Raw genomic sequence first — 21435 nt, 5'->3', positions numbered from 1 at the left:
GAAAAGAAAACTCAGGTGTTACATCTGTTGCAGAGAAACAAATTGAGAAATAAAACTCCAACTCAAAGATGTTTCCCTGAAAAAAAAAGGATGTTACTTCCTCAGACCTGTCACATATGGGGCTTCTTTAACGAAACACAAATGCTTATACCCCCTCCCTCTGTTACTCGAACCAGCCTTTACACAGCTCATCTCACTATCCATCTCTGAAAAGTCAGACAAATTCTCTACTCTGGTTTCATCTCTTGATTTGTTTGAGGACTTTTTTAGTCACACAAACCAGAGGGGAAGTGTCACCAGGGGTCGTTTTCACCTGAGCGCTTCGTACTGGACTTTCTCTTCTTTCTCTATAAATAAGAGGAGGATGATATCTTTACACAGAACATAGTTTGTGGCTATATTGATGTTTAAAATCTGTTTAAGGCTACTGAGGAAATGTATTACTTTTTCACAGTATTTATTTAGGCTATAGTTTTACAGAGGTGTACAAAAAGTCTGGGTCAATTAGTTTTGGAGTGTCAAATAAAATAGATCACATATTCCAAAGCATGAAACTTCTGTTTGTTATGTTTTTCAATCTACCATCAGGATTTGTCTTTGTTAAAGTCAGTGTTGGGAAGTAAGTAGGTTTTTCCATTCTAGTCGCCCCAACACTTGGGACTTGAGTGCACACTTGCCTTTAGCAACATAACTATGCACACCAGACTTTTTGCTTCTCCTGGCGCTATAAATCCTCATGAGACATTCTGGGGCTGCGTCGGTCGAGCCAGGCCTTCAGCAGAGGAAGGTTGATGTCCATCCAGCGGATGTTGTCCTCGATGGTCTCATAGGTCTGCTGGATACATCTCATCTCTGAGCCCGCCTCCTCGGTCAGGGAGTCAAAGAAGCTTCGTACCTGAGCACATGCAGAGGAGGAAAGACTTAACATACACAGGTTAGATTTGACACATGAGACCTGAAAATACACATTAATCCCCGGAACAAGCATTAAAGTTGAACAACAAGCTGTGACGACAAGAGACAAAAAACTAAATATGGTAAATAACATTTATATAGAGTGCCAGATGGAAGACACAAAGAAATGATGTGGTTCAAAGTGCAAAGAACTGTTAAACCTGTACTTCTTTCTCTTACCTCATGTAGCATCTCCCTGGTAGAATACTGGTTGGTCACACCCTTCACCATGTATGAGACTGAGTTGGAGCCGAGGTCAAACCTGTGTCATCAAAGCAAACACAGTGAAACACAATTCAAGTTTCTTTTGAGTTTTTCATTTTGTCCAGCGCCATCTAGGTTTACCAGAAGAAACCATATTTGGAAGGACGGGGGTGGAGCTGAACTAAATGCACTCACTGCTTTATCGTCTCTTTGACTCTAAATGGGAGCATCATTTCCAAAATGGACATCACGCTGTGTTGAAGAAGACTTGACGCTAGAGACTGAGACCATAAACTCCTCGGGAAAATGTTTACTGACGTTATAAATCAAGTGAGAAGCGAGAAGTGATTTTCTTATAGACTTCGACAGAAACAAACTTTAACCTGTGGGGTCGCCATCTGCTGGACATTTGAGATAATACATGTTTCTGGCACTTCTGCCTTGGCTTCACTCTCTTTACCCAGAGTCGGGGTCCATTTTTATAAACATCAATGACACAGCCCATAAATAAAATGCAACCCCATTTAGTAATGTAGGTCAATGCAACTGGTGCATTTTTAAGTACAAATTATACACAGTTAAGCTTTGAAAGGGACAGAAATGTGTGAATGGCCGACTGACTTCTTGATGAAGTTGTGCCAGTTGGCTCGGAAGAAGTCCCAGGCCAGTTTGTAGCCGTGGGGGTTCTTGCTGACGGAGACGACCACGTCTGGGAGGTCCTGAGTCTTCATCACTTCCCCGTGGAGGCTCTGCTCCATCATCCTGCAGACACAAAGAGAAAGGTAAAGGGAGCGGCCAGGAGAGGTGACTGATATATTACTGATCTTTTCCAATTTCACATGAAGTACGCACCACTTGAGCTTGTCCTGCAGCGGAGTGACAGCCATTGCGATTTTCATGCGGCTCTTGAAAGACATTTGCATGGAATGGCGGTATTTCTCGAACAAGAAGTCCCACCCCTCTGGCGTGCGAGCTCCAATCACGAACACAGCCATGGTGATGTCGACCGGGAGACTAAAAACAGACAAAACCACTTCTCCTTCAGAAACCAGCAGGTGAAAATCTTTACATACAAACTCTCGTACATATTGTCCTACAGTCAGTTTATGCTGTTTAGGACGCCTGACCTCATGTTGCCATCAGATTCCTTCCACTCGTTGAAGAGCTGCGTGGCTTTGGTCAAACAGGGGGGGTAGTTCCTGAAGCAGGCGAACAGCAGCAGGTAACTCTTGAGCACTCGCTCCGACACCGATCCAGAGTCGGTCCACACCTGACGATCAATCAGCCCCCGGAACAGATCCACAATGTAGGTCTGAGGAAACAACAATCAGCTCCTCTACTGAGATTCATATTCACCTTTAAGACAATATGGAGGACTTTGATGCTTTTTATCCACATGTTCTGTGACGCCTCATGAGTGCTGCCTTCACTGACCTTCATCTGGTTCTCCAGAGCCGGCATGTCTCTCTTCTCCATCAGTTTGTAGAGAGGTACGAGTTCTCCGAAGCCCTGAGTCACAGCCATGATCTCAGTCTCTCTGGACAGGTAGAGAGAGAGCTCCAGAGCCGTGTCCAGCCTCACCTTCCCCACACTGCAACACAAGTCAGGATTTCAAACCAACACCCGGCTGCAACTTGGATTTTATATTCAATTACTTTAAATGGACAACCACTGATTTTCAAAATTTACAAACCACAATCACCGGTTTATATTCGGCAAAAAATAGTATGTATAGGAATTAAAATGGCTTCACTAAGACTAACTGATGTGGGATCTGATTAGTGGATGTGTAACAACCGACCTGACCAGCTGGAAGACGTTTTGGATGAGGCTGGCTCGGTCGTTGCTGGTCAGCGCCGTGTGGTTGTGCTGCAGCAGTTTGATGATAGAGTTCCACCCCTCGCCTGCATAGTGCACCATGTAGTAGCCACACATGTCCACGTTGAACTTCACCCAGTCCACCTCCTGCGGCAGGTACAGGACGTCTGCATGGAGGAGCACGGCATAAAGAACAGCTCTGGAGCAAAGAGGACTTGTGGAAATAACATTTAGTTTGGGTGTATTACTCACCAGTCTTGGTTTTCAGCAGGAAGCGGTGGACGGTGTTGGAGGCGCTGGTCACATAGGTGAGTGGAATCTGCCACAGGAATCTACCAACACACAACATGACAAAATAAAATAAAATAAGAAGGAGCTGTTTTTAAAACTCTAGTTTAGCTTTTTTAAATGTTTTTGCATTTTTACACTTCCCCTGCAAATGCAAATTTGGTACCGAACTTTGGTCAAAGTTTAGGACCAGAATCTGACGTCTTAGGATGAGTTTGATAGAAATGTTTCAGGGGCTTTAATATTTACCCTTCAGTGAGGGAGGGGTCGTCTGTCTTCAGGTAACGCTCCTGACTGAGCCTGACCTCGCGACCTCTGACCTCCACAGTGACCAGCGGGAAGCCCTCCTGCAATGTCCAGGTGTCCATGATGGCCCTGATGTCCAGCTCATCACCGGAGTACCACTTCTGCACGAACAAACACATATCGATATACAATAAATCATTTAACATCATGAACAGTAACAGATTTGTGGCTACATCAATAGTTCATGAGAGAACTGAGGAAGTTTGCTCTGTTCAGCCTGGTCGCTGTAAAGCATGAAAACGTACGGAGGCTCCAGACTGGACTTTGCGTTTGGAGCAGAATTCTTTGTGTTTCATTCGGCCTTCGTCCAAATCATCTGAGCTGCAGATCTGTTGAGGAGAGGCACAGAACTTCAGCAGGGAAACATGATAGTAACAGACCCATTCAGCACAATCAGACATATTGTTACATCACATGACCTGCCTTGGTTTTCAAACCTCTGAACGGCCAGACCATTGAAAATGAAGTGGTATTATAATTGAAGTATTTAAAAGCAGACAAGCACTGTGTCAATTCATTATTTCAAACTCAAATGTAAATGCTGTTTATCCCTCTTCCACTTCACCCACACACACCCATCACTCACATTAGTGAGGCTCTCCCACAGGTGGCTGTTGACAGTGTTTTGGTAGCTGAAGCGCTTCAGGTACTTGATGATGCCGATCTCAAAGGCCTCTGGAGTCAGGAAGTCCCGCAGCATATTCAGAATACATGCTCCCTAAAAGAAAAACAAAACACCTCCAGTTGTGTGATTAATTACTTCAATAATTTTTGTACCTGGCTTTTAATGTTATATTTCAACTGCAGTTTTGAGGATTAATGCAAATTCAGGGGAAATTGCTCGCTCAAATCTCGAGTCTATTTTCTAGCCCTTGACCGGGTAACAGCACAGTTTAAATACCCAAGTGCCTCATCCCAGAATGAAGCTGACCTTGTCATACGACACGTCGTCGAACATCTCCTGGATCTGCATGGGGTTTTCCACGGGGGTGGAGACTGGGTGAGAGGAGCTGAGGGAGTCCACCTCCATGGCCTCAAAACATTTCCCCAAGAAAAAGTCATCCTGGGAGAAAAAGAAGGGAGGAGGGATGTGAGAATGCCGGGAGGAGAAAAGTATGTTCAGGTCAGACAGTTTACTAAAACACAGCCACCGCAAGGGACAAAATATTCGACAATACTGAGGTTTGAGGTCATTTAATGGAATCTTTGTGGTCATATCTAACAAAAAGCTGTTTATTGACATAAGAGTTATAATCTTTCCTGTTATGCCAATAAAAATGTCTCAATATTTCTGAATTTAAATTAAGAGAGAACTCCAAAAGCAAATTAGATGATCTATATATGTGATAGCTGCTCGTTCATGTGTTCGGAGTCAGATACATGTCAGTTCCCTGCGCTCCGCTCTCACCACTTGCAGCTCTGGGTACGTGATGTCGAGAGAGACAAACTCCATGAATTTGGCGAAACCCTCGTTGAGCCACAGGTCGTTCCACCACTCCATCGTCACCAGGTTCCCGAACCACTGGAGAACATGGAAGAGAGAGAACATGGAAGAACAGCTTAAACCCCAGGACATGATGAAAATGAAACGGAAGCTAAGTAAAGTTCAGAGCTGAGTTGCTCTGTAGATACTGTAGATCATTAACACATTAGAAGTAAAAATGATTATTCATTATTTCCCAAATTTAGCAACTTTGAGAGTTGAACTGGGAAAAACTGCAACTTTTACTCTTCATTTTCTAACTGAAGCTGACGGATGAAGCACAGGACAGACACACAACACGTACCTGGTGTGCGAGCTCATGGGCGATGACCTTAGTGATGGCCAGCTTGTCTGAAGCTGAAGACCTGTCGGCATCGAAGAGGAGGCCCGCCTCTCTGTAGGTCGTCAGCCCCCAGTTCTCCATCGCACCCGACTGGAAGTCAGGGATAGCAGCCAGGTCTGCAGAGAACAACAACAACAAGCACATAAACACAGTGAAATGTTGTGTGTTCACCTGCTGCTCCGACTATTAGACAAGTGTATTCAAATCTCCTGTGAAACAGACATTCATACTCAATATTTTCAACATGCTGATTACATTATACAAAGTAAATCAAAGTTTTCTAAGTTAAGTTTACTTTCCTACAGTTTCTTTGTTTGATCCAAGATAGAAAAATATTTGATGTAGCCCAACCACAGAAAAGTTACACCAGTAAACGTTGAAATATATATGCGGTTAAGTCAAAGTGAACTGTGATTAAGCAGAAGGACTTTATACGAATATTTATAAGGCTTTCAAACAGTTACATCCCATCACAAGTTTGAAATCAACAAAAGAAAAAGTGTATCTACTGATATTCAGGTATAATATGATTTTTCCTACAGACCCTGTTTGGGAAGCGGGTAAGGAATATCAAAGTAGTCATCGTAGAAGTCCAGCAGCTTGACAGCAGCATCCAGAGCGAAGGCCGTCTGATCGATCTTCTCAGCGACAGCGTAGACTGAAATCTGATATAATATAATACAACAGGAAGTGGACAAGTTGACTGACAAATTCAAATGTATGTTGCATACAATGTTCAAGATGTCTCTCCAAAGTACAGTAAATCTAAAAAGTTAAAAATATATCCCAACAAAACGATTATATGGCCAGTGTTCGTTGTCGTCCTCACCTTGACGCCGTGCTGGGTGGTCCTGCTCACAGACAGGAAGTCAGACACGATGTAGGCCAGCAGGTACGTGCTCATCCTGACTGAGGTGTCAAAGTGATCCTCCAGCAAACCGCCCGGCAACTCCACTGTTTTAACCTGACAAATAAAATGTGTGGTGAGAGAAATGGAGAAAAGGGAGGAGAGGTCGGTGAGTCCATTACAGAGTTATGAGTTTCATTATTAGACTATAGAGGAACACAACATGTTCATGTGCTCATGTATACCTGAGGCATGTTGGAGATGGTTATGTGGCGCGGCTCTCGTATGATCCGTATGGTGAAGTTGGCTTTGAAAGCAGGTTCATCAAAACAGGGGAAAGCTCCACGAGCAAACGTTGCTTCAAACTGTGTGGATGCCAGAACCCTAATAACATAAATAAATAAAGTGACATTATGTTAAATAATAACTTATGTAATGAGCTGAAGGACAGTTTCAGTTTCTATATGTAGCATTTTGAACATCAATTTATATTTGACAAATTTGTTGCACATTTCCTTTCTGTCCTTCCTTCCAATGCTCTGTAGTTTTGCATGATTTTATTATTGTGTACCCTGTAAAATCTTTTTACACAAGATATCAATTAACTGCATTTAAGCCAATGTAGCAAAATCAATGTGGTAACAAGTACATGATGGTTAAATGCTCCGTACACACTGCACCTCAAGAACAAGTCTCAGGCTCTTACCGGACTTCCCCGCTGCTGGTGCGGTAGCTGCTCTTGTAGAAGCCGTGGAAGCTGTCAGACAAGTTGGCAGCAAACTCCAGCTGCACTTCGTACTTCCTTCCTTTAGTCAGCACGGAATCCGACTGCAGGGCGAGCTGATGGAAATGTGGATACTCCAGCACCCGGAGAGGCCTCACGCCTTCAGGCGCCAGGAGCATCACGTGAGATATCTGCATCTGCTTGGCATGGAGAACGATCATGCTGGTGTCTTCCAGCACGTCCAGCTCAATGCGAACAAGGCCAGTGAAGTCCAGGGTGGTCAGGTTGGGGTGGATGGTGAGGTCATAGTGGAGCGGGTAGATGGTTTTGGGAAGTCTCATGCGGTCCCACGGGAACGGCTGGCCGTTAGTGGCGATGGGGGGGTCTTTGGCTTGGCCCTGATTGGGCAGCTGTGCTCCAGATGAGGGAGGGAAAGGAAGGAACAGCAGCAGCAGGAGAGGAGCCAATGACATGGTGACACTGAAAGTAGAGAATCCTCTCACCTGTAAAAGCCAATTTCACACAAATGCATAATCATGTTCAGGAATATAATTACATGTCATCGTAGTTTGTTTTGTTATCTAATTGTAACATTACAACATCATAACTTTGAGAGAGCATCACATCTCTTAACTGTAGTTGCTAAAAGATGTAATCAATAGCTCAATTTTTAAATCAAACTGTCAAGATAATCAGTCGATATTGATAATGATCAAGTTAAACATCACATTATTAACACTTTACAAATCTGAGGTGGATCGTATATATGTCTTATAGCTCCTTACTTAATTTATAAGAAATATATATAATTTAATATATTGCTATAGATGAACGTTGTTTTATTGATATAGTTTAATTGCACAGTCTTACTTCAACACAACTAGACAATGACAAAGCACAAACACATGGCACTTGATCCGGGAAACACGACACTTTCGTTCTCACACTAGTTTATCCATGATCCAAATAAAACCTCATAGTAAATAACCCAACAGAATCTGACAGCATGAACTGGGTCGATCTTTAGATCAGTAACAATCATAACAATGATCTTATTTCATTATGTTTTCCACTCACCTTCGTTTCCTGCTCGAAGTTCACGTTCAAATAATCCAAGAGTGAAAGTGAAAGAGATTGCAGAGAGGCAATTGCATTGTGGGAAAAAAACACATGCTCCCTCCTCCACTGTGTTAAATTCAGTGTCAATCTAAGATTATTGTGATCTTAAAAATGTGAATTACAAATAATAAGAATGTCTGAATTTACATTTCTGCAGATTATACAGGAAACCAAGGTCGTGTACGTTCATATACGCTTTTTTTTATCAAATAAAATCCTCGACCTTTAAATGTAGATGTAGAGTTAGTGAAAGAGTCCGTGATGTTTATAAAACTGAGCCAGAATAAAGAGAAACGACGGAAAGAAGCAGAAGAGAAAAGTCGTGTTTACAGGAACTTCCGTGTTGTTGCTAAGACCCACCTCTACATTGCCTCTGATTGGCTTACTCTCACACGCCCCCTTAACGCTAACAAATCACCAGTCTTCCTGCCTTAACCTAAACCAATCAGATGCAGGTTAGGGGGCGGGTCTTCTCCCACCTCAGGAAACACTGAAACCACAGTAATCTGCAGTCATACCTCTCACCACTAGAGGGTGCCATTTCCATTCCTGTTAATTTCTCTGTGAATCAAAGTTTTTAATTTTTTTCTTTCAAAAGAGACTTTATTAAATTAATAATTTAAAGTATATTCAGAGCCTGCTACTGATTAATTAAAAAATATGTAAATGTAAAGATTCCTTCACAAATACTGTTATTCATATATCATCACAAATCACCCAGGCTTTGAAATGACACTGTCAAACTTATTGTGTGTGTTTTTTTTTAAGTAAAGTTTAATTGAACGTACAGCAATATAACTCACCATGAAGATTGTTGTACATTAACATTCATGTTGTCAACTAAAATGTTTCACTGCTAATTTTACAACTGATTTCACAAAGCAAAGAATGTCTTGTAAAAGTTCTTTATGCAATAAAATACATGGTCATGAATTTAACAATGTTGCTTCATAAAATATAATAAAACATCTGAATAACAAGTTAAACAGCTTCACATGTTATGATGTTCTCAAAATAAAACAGAAAATGTTCAGGTTTGAGTCTGAAGTGAAAGCAAATTGAGAGTTGATTTCCTTCACACACATTTTCAATCTTTCCAGTGAATTTCTCACAGGAGTTAATCTTTACCTTGAGTAACTTGAATTGTCTGAGTTCATAAAACTCTCTCATGTGGCCGTCTGGCCTGGAAATGTTGTGATTTTATTGTTGCACTAAAAGCTTTTTTATTGTACACAGAATATTGTTTGGACTTAGAGGTTTTGGTTAGACACACCAGTATCGTATTCAAAGTTTTACTTGTTCAGGTAGGATTAAACATTTTAACCAAAAACAAATGATGCACTATTGTCGATCACCTGAACTTCAAATACTGTATGTTTGTGTGTCTGTGAGTGTGAACATTGCAAATGAATGGATTTAAACTCCCTCACATATACACGTAGGGCTAAAGTCCATCCCATCTGCAAACAGTAATGAGTAAACGTTGCCATGATAATACCTCTGTCTTATGGGAGGTCCCTCAGCAGCTGCTCTGGTGTCACGCTGATCATTTGGGAATCAGAAAGGACGATTTTCTCTGACATAAAGGGTTCATAAGCAAAACCCTGTCACCAAAACCACTGTGATCTCTGGAGAGCACCACCAGACTCAGGACCACAGAGGAGGGGGACTCGACTGTTTTCTTGAGGAGCTTGTCCCAGGGAGGAGAATGATAAAGCAGGTGTTGATTGGGCTCCTGAGTGGCGCTGCCGTGCTGACCGCAGGTATCCTGATCGGCCACTATGGAATCACAGAGAGCAGCAGCCCGGCACCGTCCTGGATGAATGATGTGGTGAAGGATGTGGACGAGAGTCTCATTGAGAAGTTCCTGTCTGAGGTGGACAACATCCAGATCCAGGAAAACTTACGGTGAATAGATGAATGATTATGTTAAGATTCTGTTAAGGTTCCATGATGATTACAAGTGATTTTAAAATGTGTAAATAGAAAATCAATAAAGGAAAAACATTTTCGTTTGTAAGTAATAAAAGAGGCAGATTATAAAAGGATTTCATACTGAATCATCTTTGCTCAGCATATTCCTGAAGGTTTCCTCCAATTCTAGAAGCTTTAACAGATTTCACGATCCCTTTGTGATTCCCTCAAGGAATCAGTGTCGGGTTTTACTTAATGGAGCCAAACTCGTCTGTATCCTCTTGTTCCTCCACAGGGAGCTGACAAAAGTGCCCCACATGGCCACCACAGCTGGAGATGAGAAGACGGTGCAGTTCATGCTGAAGAGATGGCAAGACTCAGAGACGGGTCTGGACCAGGCCTGGAGAGAGGAGTACATGGTCTACCTGTCCTTCCCGGACCCCAAGAAGCCCAACAAGGTCACTGTAGGTGAGCGGACAGGCCACAGCCTCCTCATCCAGCAAATACTGTCGAGTCTGAAAAGCCCAAAATTAAGATTAGGTAGCTGAATCAGGTCTTTTTCAGATGATCCCATTTAAAGGAGCAGCTTCAGCACAATGTGTTCACAGACACTAATCTGGATTTGAATTGTCTTTATCATAATTAGGCCAAAATCCTCAAGCTATTAAATGTGTCACAATAATATTTCTTTGCTAAATAAAACCAAACAAATCCCCCCAATAAGTCCACAGAATGTTAGATTTCCATCATATTCTCGTGGTCGTCCAACATTCATGAGGTTTTCATTCCGCCTGTGAGCTTTATACCGACAGACCAGTCACCATGAGTTGTTGATTTCAGTGAACACGTCTGAAACCGTGCTGTACGCTGCCAGAGAGAAAGAGAAGCCTTACACTGCGGATCAAGCTGATCCTGAGGTGGTTCAGCCGTACGCCGCGTACTCCCCTGCAGGACACGCAAAGGTAACAAGCAAATACACCTCCCTGTGCATCTCACACTCAGTCTATGTGGTGGCTAATCACAAATCTAACAGCCAAGTATTTGAATCCAGTGATTTAATCGGATTTAGTTTCAGATTACTCCATAACCTGAAAAGTCATGAATACTTTCTCACTTTCCTACATCTAGGGCAGCAGATAAGCCGACAAAGGCACAATGCACGTGCATATTCTCTGAATCATTATGAAATAACGAGCTATCCAAGCTAAACTAATAAAGAAGCCGAATAATACAACACAGTGTCACCAGAAGCATCTAGAACTTCTTTCGTTTCATGTTTGTGCCAGTAGGTCCGTTGATGGGTGGGTAGATGGACAAATTAAAAAGTCGGCTGGTGTTTGTTGTAGTAATTCACTAAAACTATAAAAGTCACATGATCGTCACCTTTCTGATTTACAGGCCCACATCATGTGCTCACCTGTTGTAACCTTCAAGGCAGACAGATAACACATTTATCTGCTTTTATGTCGACTCAGAGGAACATCTGTGGAAATGCATAAGTTCAGAGTTGATTGAAATATTGAAGTTTGAAGTTTGACAGAGCAGGAATCTCTCGACCCCAAAAGCACATTAATCAATGACTCTGCATGTAATCGAATGTTAAAAGCAAAAAATCATAATTTTTCCTGCTGCCATCGATCTGTGTTATCTTCAAGGCCTAAACCTTTTTTTTGCGTGTGTCTTATCAAGACGATAAGATGATGATGAAGTGCCCATCAGTTAAGATTGACACAAGACAGGTTTATATGGAACATCACTATCTCTATGAGATAGTAATAAAGAAAAAGATAAGAATACACAGTCCTTTGTTTGTTTGTATTATATCTGAAATCACAGAAAAGAGGTTGTGGAGAATCTGAAAAAACGTGTATAGATGTTTTGTGGGGTATAAATGGTGGGTACATGCATAGAAGTTCTACTCTTTATGTTTGAGTTACTCCTGCCTCATTGCTTTTGTCATAACGTTGACCTTTTGTGATGGTTTCAGGGGAAACTGGTTTACGCCAACCAGGGGAAACCAAGTGACTATCGGCTGCTGAACCAGACAATCGACCTCAGAGGAACCATCGCGATCACCAGATACGGTGGAGCAGGAAGAGGAGCTAAAGTGAGCTCCACAATTAGAGATTAGATTAAGTTAATACATTTTTCAGTTGTGTGTGTGTGTGTGTTTCTGTGTGTGTGTGTGTGTGTGTGTGTGTGTGTCTGTGTGTGTGTGTGTGTGTTTGTGTGTGTGTGTGTGTTTGTGTGTGTGTGTGTGTGTGTGTGTGTTGTAAGAAACGACAGGAGTCATCAGTCTCAACATCTCGACACCTTTACTGAGACAGTAAAATGTTTGGTGGACAAACTTTTTACGTCACTAAATCACTGTCTAACAAATCCAAACCAATCATAATGGGCCAGAGTTGTAATTGTAGCAGTGAGCCTGTGAGAACTGCGACGGTTATTTATTCTTTATAATAAATGAGGCCTATTGAATCTTTATACCGCACAAATCATCATCAGTATCATGTGAGGATTTTACTACATCACATATCTACCATTAATAATTTTGTCAAACCCAGTAGATCACACTGAAACTAAATAAATATAAAGGTTTGAGCAAACTCGTACTCGGAGGTTTCCAAGTGGTAATGGTCTGTTACACTGAGTTTATTTGTGTGTTTACTTCATCTTCATGGAAAGTACACGTTTAAGTGCAATGTCGTTCTTCACGGAGCAAAGTGCAATATAACATTCAATATAAAAAACAGAGCACGTCTACGAAGTGGGGGGGGGGGGGGGGGGGGGGACTGCAGGTTATTAAAATCGGTGCGTCATCACAGTAAACAGAAGCAAATATTACCAGGATCATGAATACTAAACTAAACTAAAACAGGATAAAAATAATGAAGTAATTATGTTGATATGGTTCCTTGTAAGTAATTATGGAATAACAGCTCAGTATATACTATATAAAAAAGTGAGTATGTAGAAATATAACATCTAAAATCTGTAAGCATGAATAGAAAATAGTATAAAAACCATATAGATATATAGAAATATGTATAATTAAAAACTGAAAGCATGTAGAAATAAGGTTTAAATTCAATAGACATATAGAATATAAAAGTATTATACAACAGTGTAGTATATAGAAAATAATACAATGGCATTTCTACAGTATAATAAATTAGTAGGCGATAACAATAAAAGACTGTAAAGGTTTAATAGGTGTAATAATGATAAAAAGTAGTATTAATTAAAGTATTTAAGCAATGTTGAAATATAATATTCATATATGTGGTTTATATCATATCAACGCTAATAAGATGTAGCCAATGTATTTACACAAAATACCACGTGTGTCTCATCCAGGCCATCAACGCAGCAGTGTACGGGGTCCTGGGCGTGCTCGTCTACACGGACCCTCTGGACATCAACGACGGTCTGATGTCCGACGTGAACGAGACGTATCCTCACTCCTGGTACCTGCCGCCCTCTGGTGTGGAGAGAGGATCCTTCAACAGTCACTTTGGAGACACGCTCACTCCCTACCTGGCTGCCAAAGGTAAAGAGCAATCACAACCAAGTACACACACACAGTAGTGTTTCTCTTTTTTATTGTGTGTTGTCATTTTTACTTTTTTCATAAATCCTACAGAAAAATAAGGTTTTGATTGGTAATATTTCTACTGCGTCATTATTTTGCAGAGGACACCTACAGGATTCCAGTCGAGAACATCACAGGATTCCCTCCTATTCCAATCCAACCAATCGGATTTGAGGATGCGTACAAATTGATCTGGTCTGAGATTAAATTAACATTTGAACCTATGTTATTGACACAGCTAGAAATAGTCAATATGATCTGAAACCTTTCTTCTCCTCTGGGGTGGTTCAGTGAACTGGGAGGAGAAGCAGCTCCAGCTTCATGGCAGGGAGCCTTCAACTGTACCTACAGCTTTGGAGGTCCAGGGTTCAGGAACACATCAGAATTCAGCAACAGGTGAAGCAACACACACAGTCAGGGAATAACTGAAGTCTGAAGTCTGAATAGTAATAATTATCATTATTCTTGAAATGGGTTCATGGTGTTAAAACAGAGATGAGCAGCATCCAATTCACTACAAAACAGAAAAGGTGGAAAGTTCAAAACATAATTTAAGGCACTTTCCTGCACTGCATTTTTTAATTTCGAGGGCGACACAAACTCGTAATCGATAATTTATCTTTCATAATTATAAAAGTGTGAGTTTGACATAGTTTCTGCTACCCAGGTGTGTTTCCCTCAGATATTTTACATGACTTCTCTAAAGTCTGCGTTTTAGTGAAATCTTATTCACACAGTTCATATTGTCCTTCAATATTTTTTATTTGGTTTATTAAAAAATCATATTTAGTGGAGCAATGTCTTTACAGTGATGAGATAAGATAAACATTTTCTTTTTAGGAAAATACAAAAACCTTCAATATCAGCTCTTAACTTCAAATGATTGTATTTTGCTATGATCCTGCAGACACTTGTATTTACACGGAATCTCACCTTGATTTCGAAATTACAAAATGAACTTTATGAAGTATATATTTTGTAAATATATGCAAAACTTCCTTTGCTACTTCATACTTCATACCGGCTGAATTTCTGCTCCAGCGATGTGAAACTGGACGTCTTCAACTATGAAGAGGTGAAGAACTCCTCCAACGTGATGGGAGTGATCAGAGGGAGCGTGGAGCCGGGTGAGACCGGTGATACAAAACCAAATGATGATGTCAAACCTTTCCATCCTGTGATTAACCTGTGAGTGTGTGTGTGTGTGTGTGTGTGTGTTTACGTCCACAGACAGGTACGTGATCTACGGGAACCACCGGGACAGTTGGGTTCACGGTGCCATCGACCCCAGCAGCGGGACCTCTGTCATGTTGGAGCTGACCAGGGTTCTGGGCCAGATGGTGAAGCAGGGTGAGGAGAGTCGTGGCTTCTGATTGTGTCACACACTGAATGTGGTGCTGGATGAAAAAACAATCTAACTTCCTCTCCTCTCTGCTGCAGGTAAATGGAGGCCTCGCAGGTCCATTATCTTTGGAAGCTGGGGAGCGGAGGAGTTTGGACTCATTGGGTCTGCAGAGTACACAGAGGTGATAATGAATCTACACACTTTGACTAAAAGAACAGTCTCTCTCTCTCTCTCTCTCTCTCTCTCTCTCTCTGCTCTGACCAGTATCACTAAGTCATTTTACTGGATTCGTATACTTGTGCTACTGTATCGCTAAGTTTCCAATTATTCCATTGTTGTCACTATGGTTCCAAACAATAAATATCACAATAACTATTCAAGTTTCAAGTATTTATATTTATGTCATTCCAGCCGCGTCTGTTCATACAAACAAAGTGCAATAATCACAACGTGCAATCAAGTGCCTGAGTTTAAAATAACTTTAAAAAACATAATATAATAATTAAAGGTTTAAAAGTCAAGGTAGATTGAATACGCACCTGCTCATAATCTCATAAGGCTTTTGAGATTAATCTAGTTGTTTTAATCCACACCATGGCATTTTAATTTAATTTAATTTAATTGTGTGTTATATTTTTTAATTTTATGCATTTCATGTTTTTTGCTGTATAAATATATTTGACTTGACTGGATCTTGTCTTTTCTGCAGCAATACTTCACCAAGCTCAGCGAACGCACCGTCGCTTACATCAACGTGGACATCGCTGTTTTTGGTAAGAAATCGTCACAAGCTTTGTTGACTGTCTGCTTCGAGAAAACATTTGGAAATTACATTTTTCCCTGGTGTTTTAGCCTCAGATGTTTGTAGGATATCCTTATGACACAAAATATAAAATTCATGAAGAGGAATTACAGTCCCTGCCAATGTAGGTCGTGTTCACTGACCAGTGTCCAAGTCTCATTGTCTCATGTCAAGTTAATAATGAATCCAATGTTACCGTCTTCCACTGTTCAGCCAACGCCACCCTCAGAGCTTCAGGGATGCCATCAATACAGAACATCCTCTTCACAGCCGCCAAGCAGGTGAAAGAGTCGTTCTCTGCAGCATCAGGATTCGCCCAGGACCCTGTCACACGTCTCTGTGCTTGTTCACCAGGTAAATGCACCAGGACTGGACTCCACGTCTGTGTACGACAACTGGATACGATACTTCAACAGGACGAGCCCGGCCCATGGCGTCATTCCCAGGTAATGAACTGCAACGGTAACAGCCTACGTGTTGCATTGCATCCTGGGAGAAGGGTTACGAAGGTTTTATTCCAATTCCCACAATCTGTAGTCGATGAGCTTTGAGTGATTGGATATTTCAAACAATATAATGAAGGTCGGTTAACTGTTCATATCCTGGATCAGATTGTCGACTGTGAAAAGAAGAATCCAGATAACCTGAGATGTTTTGTTGCTTTTCATTTCCAGTATGTGGTCGCGACACTTTGAATTATTGTCAGAGCAGCTTGGTCCCTATACAGCCCATCATTCATCATCTGTGTTGTGAGCTTTTATTCCCTTAGAAATCTCCGGTCTGACGATAAATCATTAAACGGATGCAATAAATGAATAAAATGACACTTCTTGTTTTTCTCTGTCTACCTCGGACAGGGTGGGATACCTGTCGGGTGCCGGGAGTGATTACGCTGCCTTCGTCCATTACCTCGGAATCACTTCGATGGACCTGTCATACACATACGACAGGGTAAGAAACTCACTGTTGCTGTTTGCAGGAGGCAGAAAACATGTATGGTAGGAATTCAGATTTCAGGAGTGTGTTATAGTTTGATTTCTTTCACCTAATTACAGCACGTGGGTCAGAGAAGTCAAAATCAACCAGCAGTCTTCATTTGTGCAAAGCATTTAGACTTTTATTTGGCCAGTACTTAGTTCATCCAAAAACAAAACAAGTTTTTCATTTCCCTGTGCAGGTATGAGGAGAATATTCAGATTCAGAAATGTTACTTGGATATTTTTCTTCCCACAGAGTAAAACGAATGCTCGTATTTACCCAGCGTACCACACAGCATACGACACCTTTGACTACGCCTCAAAGTTCATCGATCCCGGTAAAGGACGCTGTCTTCATTCGTGTTTTCTTGTTCTATACTTCTTGTGCAGTGGTAGAAATCCCAGTGTCATGGACTGTACTTTATACTGTCTTTAATAATATGTGATGAAAAATGTAATGTATTTTCCCCAGTGGTCTTGTATTTCTCAGCCTTATAGTTTCTACTCGATCCCTCTTTCTCCTGATCTCTCCTCTCAGGGTTCGTCAGTCACCAAGCCATCGCCAGGACGGCTGGAAACGTCCTGATCCGATTGGCCGACAGCCTGGTGTTGCCACTGAACTGCAGTGACTACGCTGAGAGTCTGGAGGACTACCTGAAAAATGCAGTGACACTATATGAAGGTCAACTGAAAGCTAGGAACATATCCATGGGTAAGATGGTTTGAGGTGTTTAAAGGGAACATTACAGAACCCACACAGTCGCACAACATTTAAACTTCTTAAAAACACACTTCATTATCAAGGTTTTCTGTTCTTGTTTTGTTTTATTCATTCTTAAATGTCCCCTCTGTAAAGCAGCCTTGGGTACCTCGAAAGGAGATATATAAATCAAATATAATCATAATGCAGGTATAGGTGTTATATATGTATTCTGGATTTTGTGTTTAATCATGTAATTTACAGTTTAATTTGTCAGTTTTTATCTCATGTTTTCATAATTTAGACTTTCTGCCATGTTGAGCCAAAGTTGCTAACTGTTGGACTGAAGCCACAGAAGATTAAGAGAAGGCGAAGACTTTGCCGAGAGTTTGCAATGATCTGTGTTTTCTTTCCAGAGCCACTAAAACGTGCAGTGAGCAGCTTTCGCAGTGCAGCTTCTCATTTGGACCAAGTGATTCACAGTTCAGACCTGGCAAACGAAACGTAGGAGCAAAACCATTCTGATCCCGCGCAGACGTGTTGCTATTTCCTCTGGTGTGCAGATAGAAGTCAAGGCCAATCATCCCCCTCTCTCTCTCTCTCTCTCTCTCTCTCTCTCTCTCTCTCGCTCTCTCTCTCTCTCTCTCTCTCCATCTCTCTTGTCTCAGACCACTGAAGGTCAGACGGATCAACGACCAGCTCATGCTGCTGGACCGAGCCTTCCTGGACCCTCTGGCCTTCCCAGATAAATATGCGTACAGGTGCGAATATGATCTGCTGAGCTCATGTCTTCATGCTGTTGTGTGTGTGTTAATTCTTTGGCTGCTTATCATTGTTATATCACTCTTTTGTCACACAGGCATGTTATCTGGGCTTCCAGCAGCGCCGGCAAACCAACCTTCCCAGGTCTGGCGGATGCTTACGTCAACGCTGAGTCATCAGCTCAGTCCAGCGACTGGGACAAAGTGCACTACCACCTGTCAGTCCTGAGCCAGGCCATCGAGGGCGCCGCCCACACGCTGGTTGACGTCATTTAGACGAAGAGGAGGAACGACACCTACTCAGGGATTCTGATGTTGCTTTTTTAAAGCAGGGACCTGCAGCGAATGAGCACTGATCACATGGGCCAAGGTTTATTATTCATGGCTCCTACTGAGGGAGGTGATTTAGGAATCAATGAACAAAGCTCATCCCCAAACAAAAACATGAATGATGTCTTTGTCTTTGTCACTGGATTAAAAATATTTAAATATGAAGATGACTTTTCAACTGTATTCTTTCAAGTGAACATTAACTCTTTAAACTGGCTTTCACCTGCGTAAAGGTTTAAAGTATCTGGTTACACACATTTCCCTGCAGAGAAACTCCACCGTGGGAAACTGAATGTCTTTCTGCACAAGATCCATGAAAGCAACGACAATGAAAGACCCACAGACAAATGTGATGAAATCTCTGAACTAAACCTCAGTGAAGCATCACACAGTAGCTACTTTATCTTTTTCTCTCCATGTTCTTGTGAAGGACAAAGACGTCTTTTCTGTATGAAATCAATGAGCCGCTCTCCGATCCTGGTTATGTTCAGAGTAACAGAGCCTCTAATCTTTTATCTTCCTCAGTATAACAGAGGAGATGACAGCGTGGCTGAATGTCTTCAAGTAAATGTTGGTTTTACATCTCAAAGAGTAAAATGATATGTCACCGGCTTTTTGAAGTAGCTCATTGGATGTTAGTATTTAGCCAAAAGGCATTCATGGATTTTATATATAAAGAAATTAGTAAAAGTGCATTTTTTCCAAGGGCTTATTTTTAGATTTCACTGCAATTAAACTTTTCATTTCATAAACATGTACATGTGTGACAAAGGCATTTACAGAGAAAATGTTTGAGTTAATCATGGTTAAAAGCATCGGTGCAGTGGTGCATCAAATTATTTAATATGTCAAAGTCCTAGTTTGAAAGCTTTAGCCTGAAACTTTTTGGGCCCTCTGTTACTCTCAGATGGACATAGGCCTACAATACCAGCGTGTACCAACAGGGGTCAGAAAATGCTTTGCAACAGTCCTACGGGCCAAGTTAGCATATAGTTGATATTGCAAATGTTGAGGAGTTGCAGCAGAGGCTGAAAAATAAAAAACAGCCATTGTCACCTGAGCATAGTTATATATAACTGTTAGTAATCAATAGAACTGTATAAGAAAAGCTGCTCTTTTCATGGATTTCTTTAACTCTCTATCCTGTTCAGTCCCTCGTGTAAGCACACAGTCTCCCAGGGTGTTGGTTTGATCTAACCTCCTTCTCTCAGGTTAAAATGTACTGGTGTGTAAATGAATAAATGTGTTTGTGGATGAGAGAAGTGTTTCTAAATAAGAAGAATAAACTCTAAACCCCTCAGATTTATCATCTGCATCTTTGGTTATGTTGGAGAGACTGAGTCACAAAACCAGAGGAACTGAGTGTGTGCATGGCCTTACCAAAGCTTTGACTGCAAATTGTGTTATTTAATTTGATGATTATTATTGATATTGCAATTTTATGTATATTAGTATGTAAATGTTATATAATATGTAAATATTGTTTGAAAAAACATGCATTGGTTGACCTCATTCGTGGAAAACAATTTTCCCCATAGTTCAGGATCAGGTTAATTAACATTTTTGAATGTGGTTACATCTGACATTGTGGGCAGTGTACAGCATCTATATATATATATATATATATGTTCCTCAGTATTTTTAGCAGCGGGACATTTACTTAACATCATTTCCTTTTTCAGCAAAACTGACTTGATATTTGCAGAATTGCTCAGAATAACCAAAGACTGTTTCCTCCCACAGATAAGTTTCAGCGGAGCAGCCGAGGTCAGAGGAGGAAGAACTTTTATAACTAATAGATTCCTCTGATTTTTAAACATACTGCCAACAGGAATGTGTTTGTGACCGTTCATCAGCTGCCTCCTCCATTGTGTGTGTCTCTGTGTGTGTGTGGGTATGTGTGTGTGTAATCAGAATCTGACGTTATGTCCTCACTTTTCTTTTTATCTTGCTCGGTTAGAAAAGCTCATGTTAAGAGTACTGTAAATAAACAGCTTATGTAACCTTGATGGAACATTAACTTCTTTGTCAACTTGTTATTGATGTTTTTCAATGCAGATCATTCTCAGATGATAAACACTGGAAATAAAACATTGTGGTGTAACACAGATTAGCTGCTTATCGCCAGTCGGGGTGAAAATTAAAACACAATTATTCATTTGACTTTGACACTATCTGTTTTGAAGAAAACTCTTGAATAGATCTAAAGGGGAACTACTACCACTACTTTCACAGATGTTTAGTTTACTTATCTTTATTATCATTATTATTATTATTAAGCCTGTGAAAACTGTTTTGTGGCCCTGAAAGTTTTTTTTAATCAAGTTGGAAATTCCATTATTTTCTTTAAACTTCCTCAGACCCTATTTTTTAAACAGAAGCAATAGAAAGTGAACCTTCCTCTTGACTGTAACATGAAACTCAAATGCAGGCTGCTCTGATTACCTCCGCTAACATGCTTATGTTTTCACACGTTTGATGGTTTGGATATTTTGCAGGATAACGCACATACCACTGATTTGGTGGAAGGACGGAACGTGGGCCAAAACAAACCCCATCACATTTTAGTGCAGATGCGAACAAAGAGGATCCATCCATCCTCCCCCCACTTACTTTTACATTGTGAGACAGGGCTTGTTTGGACATTTTTCCCAATTTCTCAGAGAACAATTCATGGATCTTGATGAGAAAGAACAGGCGTGTTTAAGGAGACTGATTTCTGTGAGTGTGTGCAGATGTAGTAATTTAGTCTGGCTGATTTAAATGTGGTTTCAAAGTTGGGTGGACAAAGGAACAGATCCAGAAATGAAATCACTTTCTTTAACGTTGCAAGATACGACCGTTACTGGAGGTAAACGCTCGACTGAGTTACGTGTTCTCCGAGTGGGTCAGTCGAGGAATAAGCAACTCAAATTAGAAAACAATAAC

At 41.0% G+C, this 21435-nt stretch overlaps 2 protein-coding genes across 2 annotated transcripts; one reads left to right on the top strand and one right to left on the bottom strand.

Annotated features, from left to right (window-relative positions):
- Positions 1-440: 440 nt before the first annotated feature.
- erap1b (endoplasmic reticulum aminopeptidase 1b) lies at positions 441-8436 on the bottom strand. The gene is made up of 20 exons (XM_034596173.1): positions 8045-8436; positions 6950-7470; positions 6489-6627; positions 6226-6360; positions 5941-6061; positions 5358-5512; positions 4979-5092; positions 4502-4633; positions 4157-4288; positions 3816-3899; positions 3514-3671; positions 3229-3308; positions 2960-3143; positions 2593-2749; positions 2286-2470; positions 2011-2172; positions 1780-1920; positions 1135-1216; positions 698-895; positions 441-612 (listed from the first exon to the last, which is right to left on the bottom strand). Exons 2-19 carry the CDS (start codon positions 7438-7440, stop codon positions 725-727), a joined length of 2823 nt encoding a protein of 940 aa, XP_034452064.1. The 5' UTR covers positions 7441-7470; positions 8045-8436; the 3' UTR covers positions 441-612; positions 698-724.
- A 1237-nt stretch (positions 8437-9673) lies between these two features.
- On the top strand, positions 9674-18975 carry naaladl1 (N-acetylated alpha-linked acidic dipeptidase like 1). The gene is made up of 19 exons (XM_034596174.1): positions 9674-9994; positions 10296-10468; positions 10841-10962; positions 11988-12107; positions 13358-13550; positions 13694-13787; positions 13884-13988; positions 14634-14719; positions 14823-14942; positions 15033-15118; positions 15647-15710; positions 15953-16020; positions 16094-16185; positions 16597-16690; positions 16973-17054; positions 17255-17428; positions 17833-17920; positions 18085-18177; positions 18276-18975. Exons 1-19 carry the CDS (start codon positions 9795-9797, stop codon positions 18451-18453), a joined length of 2232 nt encoding a protein of 743 aa, XP_034452065.1. The 5' UTR covers positions 9674-9794; the 3' UTR covers positions 18454-18975.
- Positions 18976-21435: the final 2460 nt, after the last annotated feature.

This window comes from Hippoglossus hippoglossus, chromosome 9 (genome assembly GCF_009819705.1).
Source record: "Hippoglossus hippoglossus isolate fHipHip1 chromosome 9, fHipHip1.pri, whole genome shotgun sequence".
Classification (NCBI taxonomy): domain Eukaryota; kingdom Metazoa; phylum Chordata; class Actinopteri; order Pleuronectiformes; family Pleuronectidae; genus Hippoglossus; species Hippoglossus hippoglossus.
Note: the sequence above shows the minus strand (reverse complement) of the source record. Positions and strands in the feature narration are given on the sequence as shown.

Coding starts and splice junctions, on each gene's coding strand:
- naaladl1 (XM_034596174.1), top strand. CDS start 9,795: ATGATAAAGCAGGTGTTGATTGGGCTCCTGAGTGGCGCTGCCGTGCTG. Junction 10,469..10,840: donor GCCCAACAAGGTCACTGTAG/GTGAGCGGACAG, acceptor TGTTGATTTCAG/TGAACACGTCTGAAACCGTG. Junction 12,108..13,357: donor GAGCAGGAAGAGGAGCTAAA/GTGAGCTCCACA, acceptor TGTCTCATCCAG/GCCATCAACGCAGCAGTGTA.
- erap1b (XM_034596173.1), bottom strand. CDS start 7,440: ATGTCATTGGCTCCTCTCCTGCTGCTGCTGTTCCTTCCTTTCCCTCCC. Junction 6,062..6,225: donor CCACCCAGCACGGCGTCAAG/GTGAGGACGACA, acceptor ATATTATATCAG/ATTTCAGTCTACGCTGTCGC. Junction 2,471..2,592: donor CTCTGGAGAACCAGATGAAG/GTCAGTGAAGGC, acceptor TTGTTTCCTCAG/ACCTACATTGTGGATCTGTT.